The sequence below is a fragment of the Palaemon carinicauda genome, chromosome 21 (genome assembly GCF_036898095.1).
Source record: "Palaemon carinicauda isolate YSFRI2023 chromosome 21, ASM3689809v2, whole genome shotgun sequence".
Lineage (NCBI taxonomy): Eukaryota > Metazoa > Arthropoda > Malacostraca > Decapoda > Palaemonidae > Palaemon > Palaemon carinicauda.
In genome coordinates this window covers 30,252,326-30,271,320 of record NC_090745.1, presented here as the reverse complement: position 1 = coordinate 30,271,320, position 18,995 = coordinate 30,252,326, and the positions used below count along the sequence as shown (strand labels likewise).

General features: G+C 45.7%; 1 protein-coding gene across 1 annotated transcript in view; it reads left to right on the top strand.

Moving 5' to 3' along the window:
• Positions 1-18,995, top strand: part of LOC137615251 (quinone oxidoreductase-like protein 2 homolog) — a 146,767-nt gene that overhangs the window by 81,776 nt on the left and 45,996 nt on the right. The window contains exon 5 of the mRNA XM_068344972.1: positions 17,728-17,919. Coding sequence (XP_068201073.1) covers positions 17,728-17,919 — 192 coding nt within the window. The remainder of the gene's footprint in view (positions 1-17,727; positions 17,920-18,995) is intronic.

Genomic DNA, 18,995 nt, shown 5'->3' with positions numbered 1-18,995 from the left:
GCTGATATGATTAAGTGTTTCCCCAATGTTATCCTGGTGTTATTGCAAGTTATTGGAATATTAATCATGCAATCTCTGGCATCTTCATTCTTTGGAAAGTTGAGTATTAATTCTTTCCTATGTATATATTTTGGCTCCCGTCTCACAGTTGATTTCCAATAATTTAATTGTTAGGTTGAGCATTGCCACGACTGGAGGCGGCCATTTTTACAACCGCTGTTGCCATTATTATTGCATTTTATTTAGCTAGTAGGGTGACTTTCCCGGTATTTAGCTATAATATTAGCTAGTTAGGCAAATTATACAAGTGAAGATTGTGCATACAAATAGATTTCTGGGCTCCACCTGTGCCGCTCCATGAAATGCTCCTTTTGCATCATTTCTAAGGTATATAACTGCTATGAATTACCAGTGAAAAAAGTTGCATAGGAATGCCAGGGTTGAACCCAGCTCGCTCACCTATATAAGGTGTCGGTATAATACTGGGGCGTGATAAATCACAACCAGAGGTCTCGCACCATTTAAATATCTCCTCTTCAATATCCCCGTTACAATGAGGTGCCGTTCAACACCCACCACTGAATGCTACTGCCACCATCTCAACCCACGCCAACTACGTCACTCCTCATAGCACCCAAGTTTGGGCCCATTCTGAGAGGGAAGCAGAGGAAGGGTTCACTGGGTGGCAGAGGTCTCTCGCCCAGAAATGGATTTTTCCTTCGTCAAAATCCCTTTTCTGGGCTCCACCTGTGCCGCTCCGTGAAATAGTACAAGAGAAATGGTCCCAAAACTTGGAACTACACCTGAGGGGGAAGTAAATTAAAGACAAAATATAAAAAAACATGGTTTTAATACAAAAGTAAATAGGGGTACTGAAACCCATTCCTTATGAGGAAGGATAGAGGGATAAAAAAAAAAAAAAAAAAAAAAAAAAAAAACTTCAAACTTCCAAGCTATGGAAGAACAATGGAAATGTAATGTAAAAGTAAGATGTGAGATCAAATTGTAATTTACGATCCTGAAGAGGAAAACAAACAAAATTCAACTCATGGGAGAGTAAGGCTATTTACAGACATGATAAAATAAGAGTGCACCTGAAGGGTGCATCTCAGGTGTAAAACAAAACCAAAACTAAAGTAGGAACAATAAGTAAGGCAGGTAGAAGGAAGAGGATAGAGTAAGACCTGATTATGAATCATTACTTTCAGGAGGAACCACATTCCCTGCTGCCACTGTAGCAAATTTTGGGCTTCCAAAGGTTTTAAGTAGTGGCGTTTAAAAACTGTTGGAGACTTCCAGCCTGTATATTTCGTAAGTTCATCAAAGTTCATGTGGTGAAAGTAATTAATAGATGTAGCTACGGCTCGTATATCATGAACATGAGGGAATGATTCAGGGTTAGCCTGTTTAATGAAATACAGAATCTGCTGTCTGATTCCTTTCAGGGTGATGGTTCCTCCATTTTCTCTAATAAATAAGGGCCCTGAGGACTTAATGGAAGTTCTATTGAAATAGGCTTTCAGAGTGTTTACTGAACATAAAGATGGATCCTGAGGAAGTGGAACAATCTTCCAGGGGGACCATATGTTCTGGGGGTCCTCATTTTTCGCTAAGAACCTTTTGTCAGGGGAAAGTAGGACTTCTGACGAGAGAAATTCAATATGACCTGGATCTCTAGTCAAGGCTGAAAGTTCTGAAATTCTGGCGCCAGAAGCTAGACTCATTAGGAACAAAGTTTTCCTTAATAATGGAATGTAATTACAAGACTCGTTAAGAGTATCAGAAGCCAACTTAAGGACATCATTCAGAAACTAGGAAACTGAGCTAGGGCGAGTTGATGGTTTCAATCTGGCGCAGGCTCTCGGGATTAATGAGAAGTATGAATCTGTAAGGTCAATATTAAAACCAATAAGGAAAATCTTTTTCAAGGCTGATTTAATTGTAGTAATAGTACTGGACGCTAGGCCTGATTCAAATAGAATTCTAAAGAAGGTTACTGTCAGATTCATAGTCATCATCTCAACCTTTGAGTCCCTTTAAAACTTTGCGAGTTTCTTAACTGCCGAATCATACTGTACTGTCGAAGGGTGGATTACCTTTTATCTGATTCTAAAAATAGGGTATTTTGTGGATCAATATCTGCACCTCTCTGAGCTGCAAATTTCATGAAGTCCATAAAGTTAGGGCACTCTGAATTTTTGAGGAAGCTAACACATTGCGAGTTTGTACTACTCGTGTTAGTATTGTATTGGGTATCTATCGAGGGTGGAGACCCAGTTCCACCAGCAGGGGAAACCAGTTGCTCTTGGGCCAGTTGGGGGCTACTAGAGCAACCCGGCCCTTGAAAGTTCTGAGTTTGTCTAACACTTTCATCAACAGATTTATTGGTGGGAATAAATAAATTCTCTTCCAAGTGTTCCAGTCCAATGACATTGCGTTTGTGGCGTAAGCCTGAGGGTCCAGGTTGGGGGCTACGTAGCACTCTAGTTTGTGGTTGGACTCTGTTGCAAACAGGTCTATCTGGAGACCCGGGACCTGAGACAGGATCCATTTGAATGATTTCCGGTCTAGTGACCACTCCGACTCCAGCGGAGTCGTCCTCGAAAGTGAGTCCGCCACTACATTTCGTACTCCCGCCAGATGGACTGCTGACAGATGCCACTGATTTGATGCTGCCATGGAAAATATTGCTAACATCATATGGTTGATGTGACTTGACTTGGAACCCCCTCTGTTTACGCAGTGGACTACGACTTTGCTGTCTAGAACCAATCTGATATGTTGGTTCCTGGTTGGAGCCAGTCGTTTTAGGGTTAGGAATACCGCCATGGCCTCTAAGACATTGATATGGAGTTGGCGGAATACTGTCGACCATAGTCCTTGGACTTTCCTGTACTGGGAGTATCCCCCCCAGCCTGTTAAGGAGGCATCTGTGTGAATGACCAGTTTTGGAGGTGGATATTGTAAAGGAATGGATTTTGCCAGATTTTTTACCTTTGACCATGGCTGAAGTCTTTTTCTCAGGATTGGTGGAAGTCGAGCTCTTTTGTCTCGATATTTCTCGTTTGCCCTGGAGCGCCAAACTGGAGGGTACCCAGGATTCTCTCTTGATTTCTCCTGGACGTCAATTTGTCCTGGTCTTTTTAGCCTTCTCTTTTGCCTCTATTCCCACTTCCCTTTTGCTCTCCAACATCTTAACTTTTACTTCATTGTGCACAGCTTGTGTTTTCCCCAAGTGGCACTTCAATACTGAGTAACTTTTCCAAGTCTAGCATCAGCCCATATGGCCCCAATTCCACAAATTAATATGCAATAGAGTGCTGTATTTTAAAAATGGTTGGGTTTTATTATGTTAGAATTGCCACTTAGTTTGCTTCTAGTTCTATGTAAAGAAAGAATATATGGAGCTCATATGGGTTATATTTTCTAAGTAATTTTTATATTTTTCTTAAAAAGACTAGAGGTGAAATACACTTACAATGGCTAGTGTTTGGTCAGCTCCTTGCTTCATGACAATTCCCATAGTTTTTTTAAAAATACTATTTTCAATATTAAACTTAGCCGGTGATCATATAAGCTGTCAGCTCTGCTGCCCGACAGAAAAACCTAAGGACAAAATACGCCAGCGATCGCTATACAGGTGGGGGTGTACATCAACAGCACCATCTGTCGAGCAGGTACTCAAGTACTCCATGTAAACACAGAACCAATTTTCTCTCTGTCGTGCCACCGGCAAGACCTACTAAATACGCTGTTGCTTACTGGATTGATTTTCACAGATTTTGGTGAAGTACTCATTTCTAGTTATTAGCTTTCGCTTTGCAGAGGTTATCTTCAATACTTCCTTGCATTCTTTGATTGAATTTTGGATTATTTGTTGACGACTTGGATAGATTTTGAATTCCCCTTTGACTAATTCAAGATGGCTGACCCTTCTCAAGTCCCTAAATACAGGAAGTGTAGTGCTAGGGACTGTTCAAGGCGTCTTCCGAAGGCCTCTATCGATCCGCACACCATTTTTTCCAATTGTCGGGGTAAAACCTGTCAATTGGAAGATCGATGTGAGGAATGCGTTGGGCTTTCGGAATTCGATTTTCTCGAATTCCTGAAATATTCACGTAGGCTAGAGAGAGATAGAGTCAGGAGGAGTTCATCTCGCTCAGTTGATTTTTCCTCTCCCCATGCCCCACAACCTATTCCTTCCCCTGTAGTGGTTGCTCCTGATCCCCCTTCTAGCACTCAACAACCTTCGATGGCAGATATGATGCGTGCCATCCAGGCTCTGGGTGAGAGAGTCGAGTCATTGGCGAGTGACAGTAACCAACTCATGGCAGACGTCAGGGAGTTGAAGGGTAAGAGTGCAGTGGGTAGTGACCTAGTGAGTGGAAGTGTTGTGAAAAGTGTTAGTGTTGCGCTTGAGGGTGCGTCTGTTCGTGCCTGTCGTCCTCCCAGTCCGGGACCTCTTGCAAGCTCCCAAGCCCAGGGGAGAAGCAATGTCGTACGACCAAAGGGTTCGACAGGCTTTAATCAGCGGACAGACGTTCCCTCCGTGGTTTCGGACGTATCTTGCCAAGATCGCCCCACCCACAAGAAGACGAGAGAGCCCATTTATTCCTCGTCTGCGGAAGATGTTTCTCGGAAGAAACAATGGACCAAGGTCTCACGACCTCTCAAACGCAAGGTCCCTTCCGCGCAAGTCCAACGGCCCAGTTGTAGCCACTGGGTCAGTTCGGACTCGCTGCAGTCTTCAGATGACTGCACACCTCCTAAGAGAGGCAAAGCGGTACCGCAACAGGCAGTAACACCGTCTGTTGCCGCACCTGCTACTGTAGACCCTAAGTGGGCTTTGCTGCAGACCATGCAGACACAGTTGTCATCTTTAATGCAGGACTTTCGTGCGGAGAAGGTTGACGCTGCACCCGTTAGCCTACAACCAACCACGGTTGTGCGTCCAGTTGACGCTGAGGCTACCTTCTCCCGCACTCCAGCTGTGAGAGTCCCGCCACCCATGCGCACTGTACCCTGCCAGCCGCATGTTGACGTTCGCCGACGCACGGAACCCTCCGTTGACGTTCGCGAGTTACAACAACAACAACCTAAGTTGTTTTGTTTTGACGCGGTGCGTCAACCTTCGCAACCCACTGTGGTTACCCCTACTCGCCCACAGCAGACTAGACAGTCGGGAGTAGACGCTTTGCGCCCCCGCGCAGCTATGGTTGTTGCCTGCTCACAGACTGACCAACAGTTCCATGACGTTGCGTCCAGTGCAGTCACGCATGCACCCGTGCTGCCGGACTCAGCTGACCAGCCAATGCCTACTCCTTTGCCGCTTCCTCTTCAGCATTCAGACGATGGACTCTCTGATGATGACGACGCTGCACACCTTGACGACCCGCACACGGACATCGACGAACCCAAGACCACGCCTCCCTCCTTGGACTTTAGAAAAGTACTTGCACTGTTCAAGGATTTGTATCCCGATCAGTTTGTTTCTGCGGCCCCACGCTCACCTCCATCTGAGTTCGCTTTAGGCACGCAGTCATCCGCGCCTGCCTTTACGAAGCTCGTCCTCGCCCGCTCGTCCAAGAGAGCTTTAAGGGTGTTGGGAGATTGGATGCAGTCCAAAAAGCACCTGGGGAAGACAGCATTCTTGTTTCCCCCTGCGAAACTCGCTTCCAGATCGAGCGTCTGGTATGCCACGGGAGAAGTTCTCGGCTTGGGAGTTCCTGCCTCTGCCCAGGGCGACTTCTCAAGTCTAGTAGACTCTCCCCGCAGGCTGGCCATGAGACGCTCCAAGATTTGTTGGACTCCTTCAGATTTAGATCATCTGATGAAAGGAGTGTTCAGAGCGTTCGAAGTGTTTAACTTTTTGGATTGGTGTTTGGGAGCGTTGAGCAGGAAGACCTCCCCTTCTGACAAGGAAACTTCCATGCTCATTATGTCCTGCATGGACAAGGCCATACGGGACGGTTCCAGTGAGCTTGCGGCTTCGTTCGTTTCCGGGGTCCTCAAGAAACGAGAAAACCTTTGCTCCTTCTTGTCAGCTGGAGTAACACAATGTCAGAGGTCGGAGCTTATGTTTGCTCCTCTCTCGAAGTGCCTTTTCCCAGAGGAGTTGATCAAGGAGATTGCTGCCTCCTTGATTCAAAAAGACACACATGACCTAGTTGCGTCATCTGCACGCAAAGCCACCCCTTTGCCTTCCGTGTCTAGACCCAGGATGGATACTCCAGCGTCAAGATTTATTCCGCCCTTTCGTGGCAGAGCCTCCAGCAGAGGAAGTGCTCGTGCCGAAGGGAAACGTGGGAGCAAGAAGAAAGGTACCAAGTCCTTTAGAGGCAGAGTCTGACTGCCACCTTCTTCAGACAGCAGTGGGAGCCAGACTCAAGAACTACTGGCAGTCCTGGGAGAACAGGGGCGCAGATGCACAATCTGTGAAGTTGCTCAGAGAGGGGTACAAGATCCCATTCTTGCGCAAGCCCCCTCTAGCAACGACTCCCATCGACCTCTCTCCCAGGTACAGAGAGGAGGACAAGCGACTAGCTTTGAAGCAAGAGGTGTCTCTCTTACTACAAAAGGGAGCGGTAGTCAAAGTCCGGGACCATCAATCCCCGGGCTTCTACAACCGCCTCTTCTTAGTGGTAAAGAAGACAGGAGGGTGGAGACCGGTGCTAGACGTCAGTGCTCTGAATGTCTTTGTCACCAAGCAGACGTTCGCCATGGAGACGACAAAGTCTGTTCTAGCAGCAGTCAGGAAGGAAGACTGGATGGTCTCTTTAGACCTCAAGGACGCTTACTTTCACGTCCCCATCCACCCAGATTCCCAACCTTTTCTAAGGTTCGTTTACGGGAAGGTTGTCTACCAATTTCAAGCCCTGTGCTTTGGCCTAAGCACGGCGCCTCTTGTCTTTACGAAACTGATGAGGAATATTGCCAAATTCCTGCATTTAGCAGACATCAGAGCCTCCCTCTATTTGGACGACTGGCTTTTAAGAGCTTCGTCCAGTCGTCGCTGTCTGGAGAATCTAAAGTGGACTCTAGATCTGACCAAGGAATTGGGTCTCCTGGTCAATATGGAAAAGTCCCAACTGGTCCCATCCCAAACTATAGTGTACCTAGGGATGGAGATTCACAGTCAAGCTTTTCGGGCTTTTCCGTCGGCCCCCAGAATAAGTCAAGCCCAAGGATGCATCCAGAACATGCTAATGAAGGACCGATGTTCAGTCAGACAGTGGATGAGTCTGATAGGGACGCTTTCATCACTGGACCAGTTCATTGCGTTAGGGAGACTGCACCTCCGCCCCCTTCAATTTCACCTGGCTGTTCACTGGAGAAAGGACAAGACGCTAGAAGCGGTCTCGATCCCTATTTCCGAGAAGATGAAGTCATCACTGACCTGGTGGAAGGACAACATCAACCTCAGAGAGGGTCTGCCACTGACTGTTCAGACCCCCAACCACGTTCTCTTCTCGGACGCATCGGACACGGGCTGGGGTGCGACATTAGACGGTCGGGAATGCTCGGGCACCTGGAACTCGGAGCAAAGAGCGTTACATATCAACTGCAAGGAGCTACTGGCAGTTCATCTGGCCTTGAAAAGCTTCAAGTCCCTCCTTCTAGGCAAGGTGGTGGAGGTGAACTCCGACAACACCACGGCCTTGGCGTACATCTCCAAGCAAGGAGGGACCCATTCTCTGAAGTTGTACGAGATCGCAAGGGACCTCCTCACCTGGTCAAGAGATCTAAACCTGTCTCTAGTAACGAGGTTCATTCAAGGCAACATGAATGTCATGGCGGACCGCCTCAGTCGGAAGGGTCAAATCATCCCAACAGAATGGACCCTTCACAAGAATGTATGCAAGAGACTTTGGGCCACATGGGGCCAACCTACCATAGATCTCTTTGCAACCTCAATGACCAAGAGACTCCCAAATTATTGCTCGCCAATCCCGGACCCAGCAGCAGTTCATATAGATGCCTTTCTACTGGATTGGTCCCATCTAGACCTTTATGCATTCCCCCCGTTCAAGATTGTCAACAAGGTACTGCAGAAGTTCGCCTCTCACGAAGGGACAAGGTTGACGTTGGTTGCTCCCCTCTGGCCCGCGAGAGAATGGTTCACCGAGGTACTGCAATGGCTAGTGGACGTTCCCAGAACTCTTCCGCTAAGAGTGGACCTTCTACGTCAGCCACACGTAAAGAAGGTACACCCAAGCCTCCACGCTCTTCGTCTGACTGCCTTCAGACTATCGAAAGACTCTCGAGAGCTAGAGGCTTTTCGAAGGAGGCAGCCAGGGCGATTGCTAGAGCAAGGAGGACATCCACTCTTAGAGTCTACCAGTCGAAGTGGGAAGTCTTCCGAAGCTGGTGCAAGTCGGTATCAGAATCCTCAACCAGTACCTCTGTAACTCAAATAGCTGACTTTCTTTTATATCTGAGGAAGGAAAGATCTCTTTCAGCTCCCACGATCAAGGGTTACAGAAGCATGTTGGCAGCAGTCTTCCGTCACAGAGGCTTAGATCTTTCCAACAACAAAGATCTACAGGACCTCCTTAAGTCTTTTGAGACCTCGAAGGAGCGTCGTTTGGCCACACCAGGATGGAATTTAGACGTGGTACTAAGATTCCTTATGTCAGAAAGGTTCGAGCCGCTACAATCAGCCTCCTTTAAAGATCTCACTTTAAAGACTCTTTTCCTCGTCTGCTTAGCTACAGCTAAAAGAGTCAGTGAGATACACGCCTTCAGCAGGAACATCGGATTTTCATCTGAGACGGCTACTTGTTCTTTGCAGCTTGGTTTTCTAGCCAAAAACGAACTACCTTCTCGTCCTTGGCCGAAATCGTTCGATATTCCAAGCCTTTCTAATTTGGTTGGAAATGAACTAGAAAGAGTCTTGTGCCCTGTTAGAGCTCTTAAGTTCTATTTAAAACGAACTAAACCTTCACGAGGACAGTCAGAAGCTTTATGGTGTGCTATTAAGAAACCTTCTTTACCTATGTCGAAGAATGCAGTTTCCTATTATATTAGACTGTTGATACGAGAAGCTCATTCCCATCTGAATGAGGAAGACCATGCTTTGCTGAAGGTAAGGACACATGAAGTTAGAGCTGTCGCAACTTCAGTGGCCTTCAAACAAAACAGATCTCTGCAGAGTATAATGGACGCAACCTATTGGAGAAGCAAGTCAGTGTTCGCGTCTTTTTATCTTAAAGATGTCCAGTCTCTTTACGAGAACTGCTACACCCTGGGACCATTCGTAGCAGCGAGTGCAGTAGTGGGTGAGGGCTCAACCACTACATTCCCCTAATTCCATAACCTTTTTAATCTTTCTCTTGAAATGTTTTTTATTGTTGTTTTTGGGTTGTCCGGAAGGCTAAGAAGCCTTTCGCATCCTGGTTGATTTGGCGGGTGGTCAAATTCTTTTCTTGAGAAGCGCCTAGATTAGAGGTTTTGATGAGGTCCTTTAGTATGGGTTGCAACCCTTGATACTTCAGCTCCTAGGAGTCGCACAGCATCCTATGAGGATCGCGAGGCTCAGTAAGGAAGACGTACTTAAAAAGGCAGAGTAATTGTTCAAGTCGACTTCCTTACCAGGTACTTATTTATTTTATGTTTGTTATTTTGAATAACTGCTAAAATGAAATACAAAATACTTAGCTCTTAATAATGTAAACATGTAATGCTGGTCTCTACCCACCCCCCTGGGTGTGAATCAGCTTATATGATCACCGGCTAAGTTTAATATTGAAAAATGTTATTTTTATTAATAAAATAAATTTTTGAATATACTTACCCGGTGATCATATATTAAAGGACCCTCCCTTCCTCCCCAATAGAGACCCAGTGGACCGAGGAGAAAATTGGTTCTGTGTTTACATGGAGTACTTGAGTACCTGCTCGACAGATGGCGCTGTTGATGTACACCCCCACCTGTATAGCGATCGCTGGCGTATTTTGTCCTTAGGTTTTTCTGTCGGGCAGCAGAGCTGACAGCTTATATGATCACCGGGTAAGTATATTCAAAAATTTATTTTATTAATAAAAATAACATTTCTGGGCTTGAACCTGTGCCGGCCAGTGAATAAGCTCCTATTAGCACTTATTCTTAGGTAATTTACTGCTAAATATACCAGAGAAAAAATGTAAAGGAGTGCTAGGTTAACTAGCTCGCTCACCTATTGGTGTCGGTATGGAATTGGGCGTATAATCCAGAGGTCCCGCACCATTTAGATTCATCCACGACAAAGACCCCCAATAGAGGAGAGCCGTTCAACCCCACTCGGCACCACCAACTCTGCATCCGCTCAGAACCCAACTCCTTTTTAGCACGCCTGTGTGGTAACCCGCTAGTTTGTGCTCTTGTGTTTTTGCCTTATTTTCCGTGGATTATGGCTTCTACATCGGTTTCCCAGGAGACACCGTCTAAGTTAAGTACCAAGCTATGTTTTGCTGTGTTTTGAGCAATCTAGATCGTTTAATATTTAAGTTATAAGAGTTTATTCTCTTCGATCATCTCGGTCTTGCTCGATTCCGCTTACGGTTGGTACTCCTGTTTTGAGAGCTTTTAGTTTCACTCGCGGTGTTACTAAGTGTATTATTTTTATTATTAGTTTAATTTTTTATATGTTTTATAGTGGATATTCATTTTTTTTAGCGTTTAGAACCCTTGTGGTTCATATTTAGGGCCGATATCAGATTACGTATCGTAGATGGCTTGCCGACCTTCGTCACTGGGCGGCAATTTTTATTATATAAGCCATCAGGTTGTTGTCCTTCGGGATTTATTCATTATTTTGCATGCCTTGCCCTAATTTTTTATGTGTATATTTATATATTTTTCAACGCTATTACTTTTATAATGAATATTTGTGCTTATTACTCCGTATGATCTGTTTTGGTAGTGTTTGGGGATCGTCAGTTGGTAGCCCTGCTGCTTCGTATCACGTGATCCTCCCCCAAGCTCCCCCTCTCGCTAGGTTGGTGGCTAGGCTTCTCTCCCCCCTCCCCTAGGGTACCGTTGCCTTCCCTTCTTACAGAGGGGGTAGTTCAGTGTTTATGGACTTTGTCCTCTCTCCGGGTGTCCCGGTGGTTTCGTCTCTGTCTAGACTGGTTGGCCACCGGTCAACAGAGTAGGATCCCGGTGCACCCTATTTTATAATATTCACCTATCACACTTTTAATTATGTTATACGAAACCCTCCGGGTTCTGTTGGTGGTTCTTATCTACGGTTCCGCCCCCCCTTATTTTATAACAGTTACTATGATTATATATGACAGATCACTACCCCGGAGTTCCTATATGTATTAGTTTATGGATGTACTTTTATATATCCCGGTCCGGGGCTTCACCTCGCTCCGGGAAGTCAGACACCATGTGTGTTAATTCTTTGTTGCATCCTTCTTTATGATCCCGGCTCAACCGGAATGAATAGTTATACTCCAGTCTTAAGTTAGACTTATGTTTAGGCCCGGGTCCTCCGGACCCGCCCCTACTTAAGAGTATTACAGTTAAGCTCTAGTCTTAAGTTAGACTTATGTTTAGTCCCGGGTCCTCCGGACCCGCCCCTACTTAAGAGAATTACAGTTTCTCATATACTATTCTTTTTATAGATGGTTCATTGTCAGACGACGGCCTGTGCGGCTGTTCTTCACCAGCCTTGTGGCCATACGATGTGTAGGTCTCACGCCCTCTGCGGAGTTCAGCTGGAAGACATCGTAGTCTGGCATCCTGATAATTGTATGGTCTGTTTTGACCTCATCACCACCCTTGGATCTGATTCGGTGAGTCCCGTTGGCTATGTTGTCTTTTCTAATTATTCTTACCTTTATTTGGTATACATACACTATTTAAGTAAGATTTCCATGGTCTTGAAGGACCTCCGGGACTCTTCCTTTCTTTAATTCCCACTATTATTTCAGGCATCCCCGGAGCAGAAGACTGCGGCTCGGGCCACACTGAAAGTGTGGGTTGGGGGATTTGCCCGAAATGTGAAATCAAAGCAGCCTTACGTCCTCTCTGAAGACTACTGTGCAATGATTTACCCTAATGCCAAGTCTTCAGCCGCTGTGGCTAGAGCTGTTGCGGCACCCATCATTGCCGACATTGATGCCACTATTTCGGGATTCATTGATCAGGATCAAGATCCGTCGGATGCCCCCGGAGATCTGGAAGACAATGTTGCCTCCTTGAACTTGGATGTGGAACCCATGTTGTTGGATGATCCGGATGCAGGTAGGGTGGTAAGTGAGGCAGGTGTTACCGGCGCTGAGATTCCTATCCTCAGCCCCGCTCTTTCTTCTTCATCTGATCTCTCTTCTTTCCATGGTTTTTCTGGGGACCGCGATTCGTCTCACCGATCACACCCGGTTCCCCCCAAAGATAAATCTAAATCTAGGACTTTGCCAAAAGCTCGTAAGCCCCACAAGGCTTCCCATGGTTTTAAACCGAATACAAACCCATCATCTAAGGCTTCCGGCTCCTCCTCTAAGTCTCACGACCCGGGAGTACAATCCGCCACTTCTGCTCCTAACCCGGGCCTTTCCGAATCAGCCATGCTTCGCATTGTGTCGGAGATGCAATCTAAGATTGTGTCAGAAATGCAGGCCAAGATGGACACGATGTTCTCTAACATTGGTCAGAGACTTGGGGCATTAGAGCATGGTGCTCCGGAGCGAGTTCAAAGCTCTCTCATCCCGGATGCCTCTAAACTTCCGCCGTTTACCAAGAATAACCCTTGGCGCATGGCTCTTCATTCCCCGTTCTCAGACGGGATGTTAACGTTGGAAGGTCTTGGTACTCGTCCACTAGAGGATTTTGAATTCTTTCCTCCTGGTCTCGCATTTCCCTTTCATGGTTATGCCAGGCTTACCGAGGAAGCTCTGGTTCGGCTGGATAAGGTCCCCAAAGAGACCGTCATTTTCCCAAAGGAACAAGCCCAATCTGTTTGGGCTAGGTTTCTTAATGACATAGGTTGCACCAATACCATGTTGACGCCTCACAAAAGTTCTTTTACAATGTTCCTAATGGACAAGAATACCGTGACTCCATGCGTCACTAAGATTGCAGAGCTTGCCTTTCAATACGCTCTGGAGGAGAAGCCCTTTCCTCCCATCCGAGAGGTAGATCCGATCTCTCTCCTTCTTCCTTCAGATAATGAGTGTTGGGACAATGTCCATACCACCTTTACTTCCGGCAAGCTGACAGCGGACTGTGCGTCAGTAATTTTTAGTGAACGGCTTCCCCGTCTCCCGGAATCCCTTATTAAACAGGAGTATGATTCCCGCCTACGTGTTGGTCGAACTTTGAACTTGGCCACTTCTACGGAGTCGATAGCCTTAACTTATGATACTGAGAGTATCTTTAAGTCTCTCAATAAGGCTACTTTGCAGTCTTTATACTTTGATTTATATGACTTCGCTCTTGCTAAACGTAGGTGCCGCAAACACGTCCTGGCTGAGGCGACTATTAGGCACGAACCGAATAAACTTATCCGGTCCTCTTGTTGGGGTCCAAATCTTTTCCCTGAGGATCTTGTGGAGGAAGTCTTGACAGAGGCTACAAGAGTTAATCAGAGCCTTAAAGCCCGTTGGGGTTTGACTCCTAAGCGGAAATATGATCCCGCAAGTTACCAAGCCCGGGGTAGGAAGAAGCTCCGCCCGTATACCTCCACTCAGTTCCGGCAACAGCAAAGTAGCTCGTCCGTTTTTCGGCAGCCTCTCCCACCATCTCCTGCTGTCCCTACACAGCCTTCCACCTCTCAGGCTCCTTCCTCGGACGACTACGTCACCGTTCTGCTCCCTAAGAGCCAGCTTCCCGGTGCCTCCACCACCTCTCCAGCCTTTAACCAATCTTATGAGGCTCAAGGCTCTTCCCAGGGTTATAACAGAGGTAGAGGCTACCACCGGGGTTCATACCAGAACAGAGGTAGAGGTAGATTCTTTCGCAAAGGAAAGAACTCCCGAGGCGGACGTGGAGGCAACTCCTCAAGCCAGTACTGAGGTGCAGCGGGTAGGGGGGAGGCTTTATGCCTTCCGCAACAAATGGAGGTTCAGTCCCTGGGCTTTCAGTATCATCTCCAAGGGACTGGGGTGGAGTTGGATTCAAGGACCTCCTCCACCGAACAGATTTCATCAGCATTCCACTCCGGACCTAGTCGAATTTGTCCAGGACCTGTTACAAAAGAACGCCATACAAGAAACGAAACACCTGAAGTTTCAGGGTCGGCTGTTCAGTGTCCCGAAGAAGGATTCGGACAAGAGAAGAGTGATTCTAGACCTATCCCTTCTCAACTTGTCCATTCAATGCGACAAGTTTCGAATGCTTACCGTCTCGCAGGTGCGGACCTTACTTCCCCGTGGGGCCGTCACCACCTCTATCGATCTTACAGACGCCTATTATCACGTTCCGATAGCGAGACACTTCCGTCCGTATCTAGGCTTCCGCCTAGGAAACAAAAATTACTCCTTCAAGGTGATGCCTTTCGGGCTCAACATCGCCCCAAGGATCTTCACAAAGTTAGCAGAAGTTCCTGTTCAGGAACTCAGAAATCAAGGGATTCAAGTAGTAGCCTACCTGGACGACTGGCTCATTTGGTCAGACACCTCCCAAAATTGCCTAAAAGCCACTCACAAAGTCATCCAATACCTTCAATCTCTAGGCTTCCAGATCAACTTCAAGAAGTCCCGTCTTCTTCCGAAACCAAAGTTCCAATGGCTCGGCCTGCAATGGGATCTTATATCTCACACTCTGTGTCTTCCCAAACCCAAGAGGTTAGAGATTGCAATGAACACCAAACGCTTTCTCAAAGACAAAGTGAGTTCCAGACGACTCCAAGAGAGGATCCTAGGGTCCCTTCAATTTGCTTCAGTGACGGATCTACTTCTGAAAGCAAAATTAAAAGATATCAATCGTGTCTGGCGTTCGAGGGCGAATCGGAAGCTCCGGGACAGGAAAGTCCGCCTTCCTCCCATTCTCCGGGAAAGACTTCTACCTTGGACAAAGGCCAACAATCTGTCAAAGTCAGTTCCCCTTCGATTTCCGCCTCCGAAGTTAATCATTCACACGGACGCATCCCTATCAGGTTGGGGAGGCTATTCTCAGCACAGGAAAGTTCAAGGTCTTTGGTCTCCCTTATTCCGCCAATTTCACATCAATGTGCTGGAGGCCATGGCAGTTCTACTAACCCTGAAACGTCTCGCTCCATCCAAGAGACAACACCTTCGTCTGGTTCTCGACAGCGAAGTGGTGGTCCGCTGCCTCAACAGAGGCGGATCAAAATCAGGGCCTCTGAACCATGTTCTAGTAGCCATATTCTCCCTAGCGGCCTCGAACCGTTGGCATCTTTCAGCTGTCCACCTGGCGGGAGTCCGGAACGTAGTTGCAGACGCCCTGTCCCGGACCTCCCCTCTAGAGTCGGAATGGTCACTCGATCAAAAGTCATTCCGGTGGATTCTCTCTCGGGTTCCGGGTCTCCAAGTAGACCTCTTCGCCACGGAATCCAACCACAAATTGAGAGTATATGTGGCTCCTAATCTAGACCCTCAGGCCTACGCCACAGACGCCATGTCACAGAATTGGGACAACTGGGAAAGGATTTATCTCTTTCCCCCGGTGAATCTTTTACTGAAAGTCCTAGACAAACTGAGATCCTTCAAGGGACGAGTAGCCTTGGTCGCACCCAACTGGCCCAAGAGCAATTGGTACCCTCTCCTGCGAGAGTTGAGACTACGTCCTCACCCGATACCCAATCCGGTTCTGTCTCAGATAGTACAAACACGCGTTGTGTACGCTTTCTCAAACATTCAGAGCGCCCTAACTTTATGGACTTCATGAAGTTTGCGGCCATGCATGGTGCCAATATCGATCCTCAAAACACCCTGTTCCTAGAATCAGATAAACGAGATTCCACCATCCGCCAATATGATTCTGCAGTTAAAAAGTTGGCTAAATTTCTGATAGACTCAGACGTACACTGTATGAACTTGAACCTTACAGTCACTTTCTTTAGAACTTTATTAGAATCAGGTCTGGCAGCCAATACTATCACCACTATCAAATCTGCTTTGAAAAAGATCTTCCTAGTGGGTTTTAACATAGACTTAACCGACTCTTTGTTAGCTTCAATTCCGAAAGCCTGTGCCAGACTGAAACCGGTTACTCGTCCTACCCCGGTTACCTGGTTCCTTAATGATGTGCTCAAATTGGCTTCTGATACCATTAACAGTTCTTGTGATTATATTCCCCTTCTCAGGAAAACACTTTTCCTTGTGAGTTTGGCTTCCGGGGCAAGAATTTCTGAACTGGCAGCTTTGTCAAGAGACCCGGGTCATATTGAGTTCCTTCCTTCGGGAAAGGTCCTTCTTTCACCTAACAAATTCTTTTTAGCTAAGAATGAAGACCCTCAGAACAGATGGTCCTCCTGGAAAATTGTTCCCCTCACGCAAGATCCGTCTCTGTGCCCTGTTACTACTCTTAAGTCTTATTTATCCCGGACCTCCTCTAACTCCTCCGGGCCTCTATTCGTTAGAGAACAAGGCGGTACCATTACCATTAAAGGGATCAGGCAACAAATTTTGTATTTTATTAAACAAGCTAACCCTGACTCTTTTCCTCTTGCACATGATATTAGAGCAGTTGCTACTTCAGTGAACTTTTATCACCACATGAATTTTACGGATCTTTCTAGGTACACAGGGTGGAAGTCACCGTCAGTGTTCAAGAAACACTATCTTAAACATTTGGAAGCCCTTAAATTTCCTACGGTAGCTGCAGGGAGCGTAGTTACCCCCAGGTAACTCACATGTTAATTCCTTGTCATTTTATCTCTCCCCCTTACCTGCCTCATTTATACCCTATTTGTATTCGTTGGTTTCGCACCTGGTTACTATTACTATATTTGTTAATTTTTTGACTCCTGAGTATCTGTATATATCATCACTCACGGCATTATTATACCTTAATTTTTTGTCAATTGTTCTACCAAGTGGATTTATGTTCTTTTTAAGGTACCCTTATAGTTGTTTTTGGCACTCAACTCTGATTAAAGTAACTTGTGTTTCCCTTGTGTTTATGTTTTTTCCTTTATTTTTCAAGTTTGGTGACATTTCTCTTGTATATATTCACTGGCCGGCACAGGTTCAAGCCCAGAAAAGGGATTTTGACGTAGGAAAAATCTATTTCTGGGCGAGGGACCTGTGCCGCCCAGTGAACCCTCCCAGCTCCTCTCCCTTGGAGTCCCCAAACTTTGGGTGCTAAGGAGTTGGGTTCTGAGCGGATGCAGAGTTGGTGGTGCCGAGTGGGGTTGAACGGCTCTCCTCTATTGGGGGTCTTTGTCGTGGATGAATCTAAATGGTGCGGGACCTCTGGATTATACGCCCAATTCCATACCGACACCAATAGGTGAGCGAGCTAGTTAACCTAGCACTCCTTTACATTTTTTCTCTGGTATATTTAGCAGTAAATTACCTAAGAATAAGTGCTAATAGGAGCTTATTCACTGGGCAGCACAGGTCCCTCGCCCAGAAATAGATTTTTCCTACGTCAAAATCCCTTTTTTAGAAACTGCATTTGATACTTTATACAAATATTTATTACAAGTCAATATTTACTTGGACATTATTTAGATAAAAAAGTATCTTTCTTTTGTAGATATTATAAGCAATCAATGATTTAGTTTTAATGTAAAAATACAGGTAGTAAAATATTTATGTCAAATATTTTTTTTATAGGATTTGTGGCCTGTAGATCATGCTGTCAGTTTTGACAACGGGGCTGCCCTAGCCGATACATATGCCACTGCTCTCATTGGCCTAAACAGACGAGCTGGGATTAATGAAAACAGCATTGTTCTTGTGACAGCTGCTGCTGGAGGTTTGGGATTGGCTGCCGTAGACTTGGCTGTCAGTGTATACAAAGCTAAGGTATTTCTCATTAATATTGTGTTTTTTTTATGGTCTTGTGGAAAGAACATGTCATTATTAGCATATTGAAGCATTAAATTTTTCAAGGCTAAGAAGAAAATACTTTTGTGGTTTATTAATAATGTATCATGTGTAAATTCATATTCTAAATTATAGGTAAGCAATGTGGAGCATTAGTATTTCATGGGTTGTATACTCTCATGTGTGATGCCTGCTGAATGAGCTTCTTCAGCAAATCCCCTTTAGGAGCGAGACAGTGGAGTCTATGTAGAAATCCATTGACAAAGAGAACATTTAGCATCTTTGTGCCTCAAAGAGGATTATCTTAATATGCAAGTTCACCCAACATTTAGAAAATACTCCTAGCTTAGAGTGTTCTGTGCCCATCTGACAACTGCTTAACAAATCTTTACCCAATCCTTTTCATTGGTGGCAGCATGGCCACTTTGAAATAATGTAAGACTTTGGAGATTACTGTATGACTAGCTGATTTAGTCGGCAGTAAAGAATAGAATTGAGATATGCTGTATCAGATTTATCATGTAACTGGAACTTAGGTATATTATCTATTCTTTCATATACCATTGATTGCTAAACTGCCTACATTCTATTTTATGGTAACATAAGTTCTCTCTCTCTCTCTCTCTCTCTCTCTCTCTCTCTCTCTCTCTCTCCCTGTGTGTGTGTGGCACAGCACTTTGTTTGTTGAAGTGAGAGCTTGCGCGATGCTATGCAGGTGAAGGCGATGGCGGCGGGGAGGTTTCATTCCAACCAGGTAGTTTTAACCTTGCCGCTAAGATCAGCTCTGAGCATCCAGACTAGGACTGCACTACTATTAACTCTTCTACATTTTCATATTTCTGTTTTTCTCTCTTCCTCCACCTTTCTATCCAAACTATCAACTTACAATCTCTCCTGGCTTAAAGAAAAAATTAGATATTTAGATATGACAGCTTATTTATAACTATACTCTACACACATAGACATTAAGGAGCTGACAGCTACCTCATGCATCAGAGCAGAAAATGGAATTGTGCTATTAGTTCCCCGCAAAGCACATTCCTAACGCGTAATTG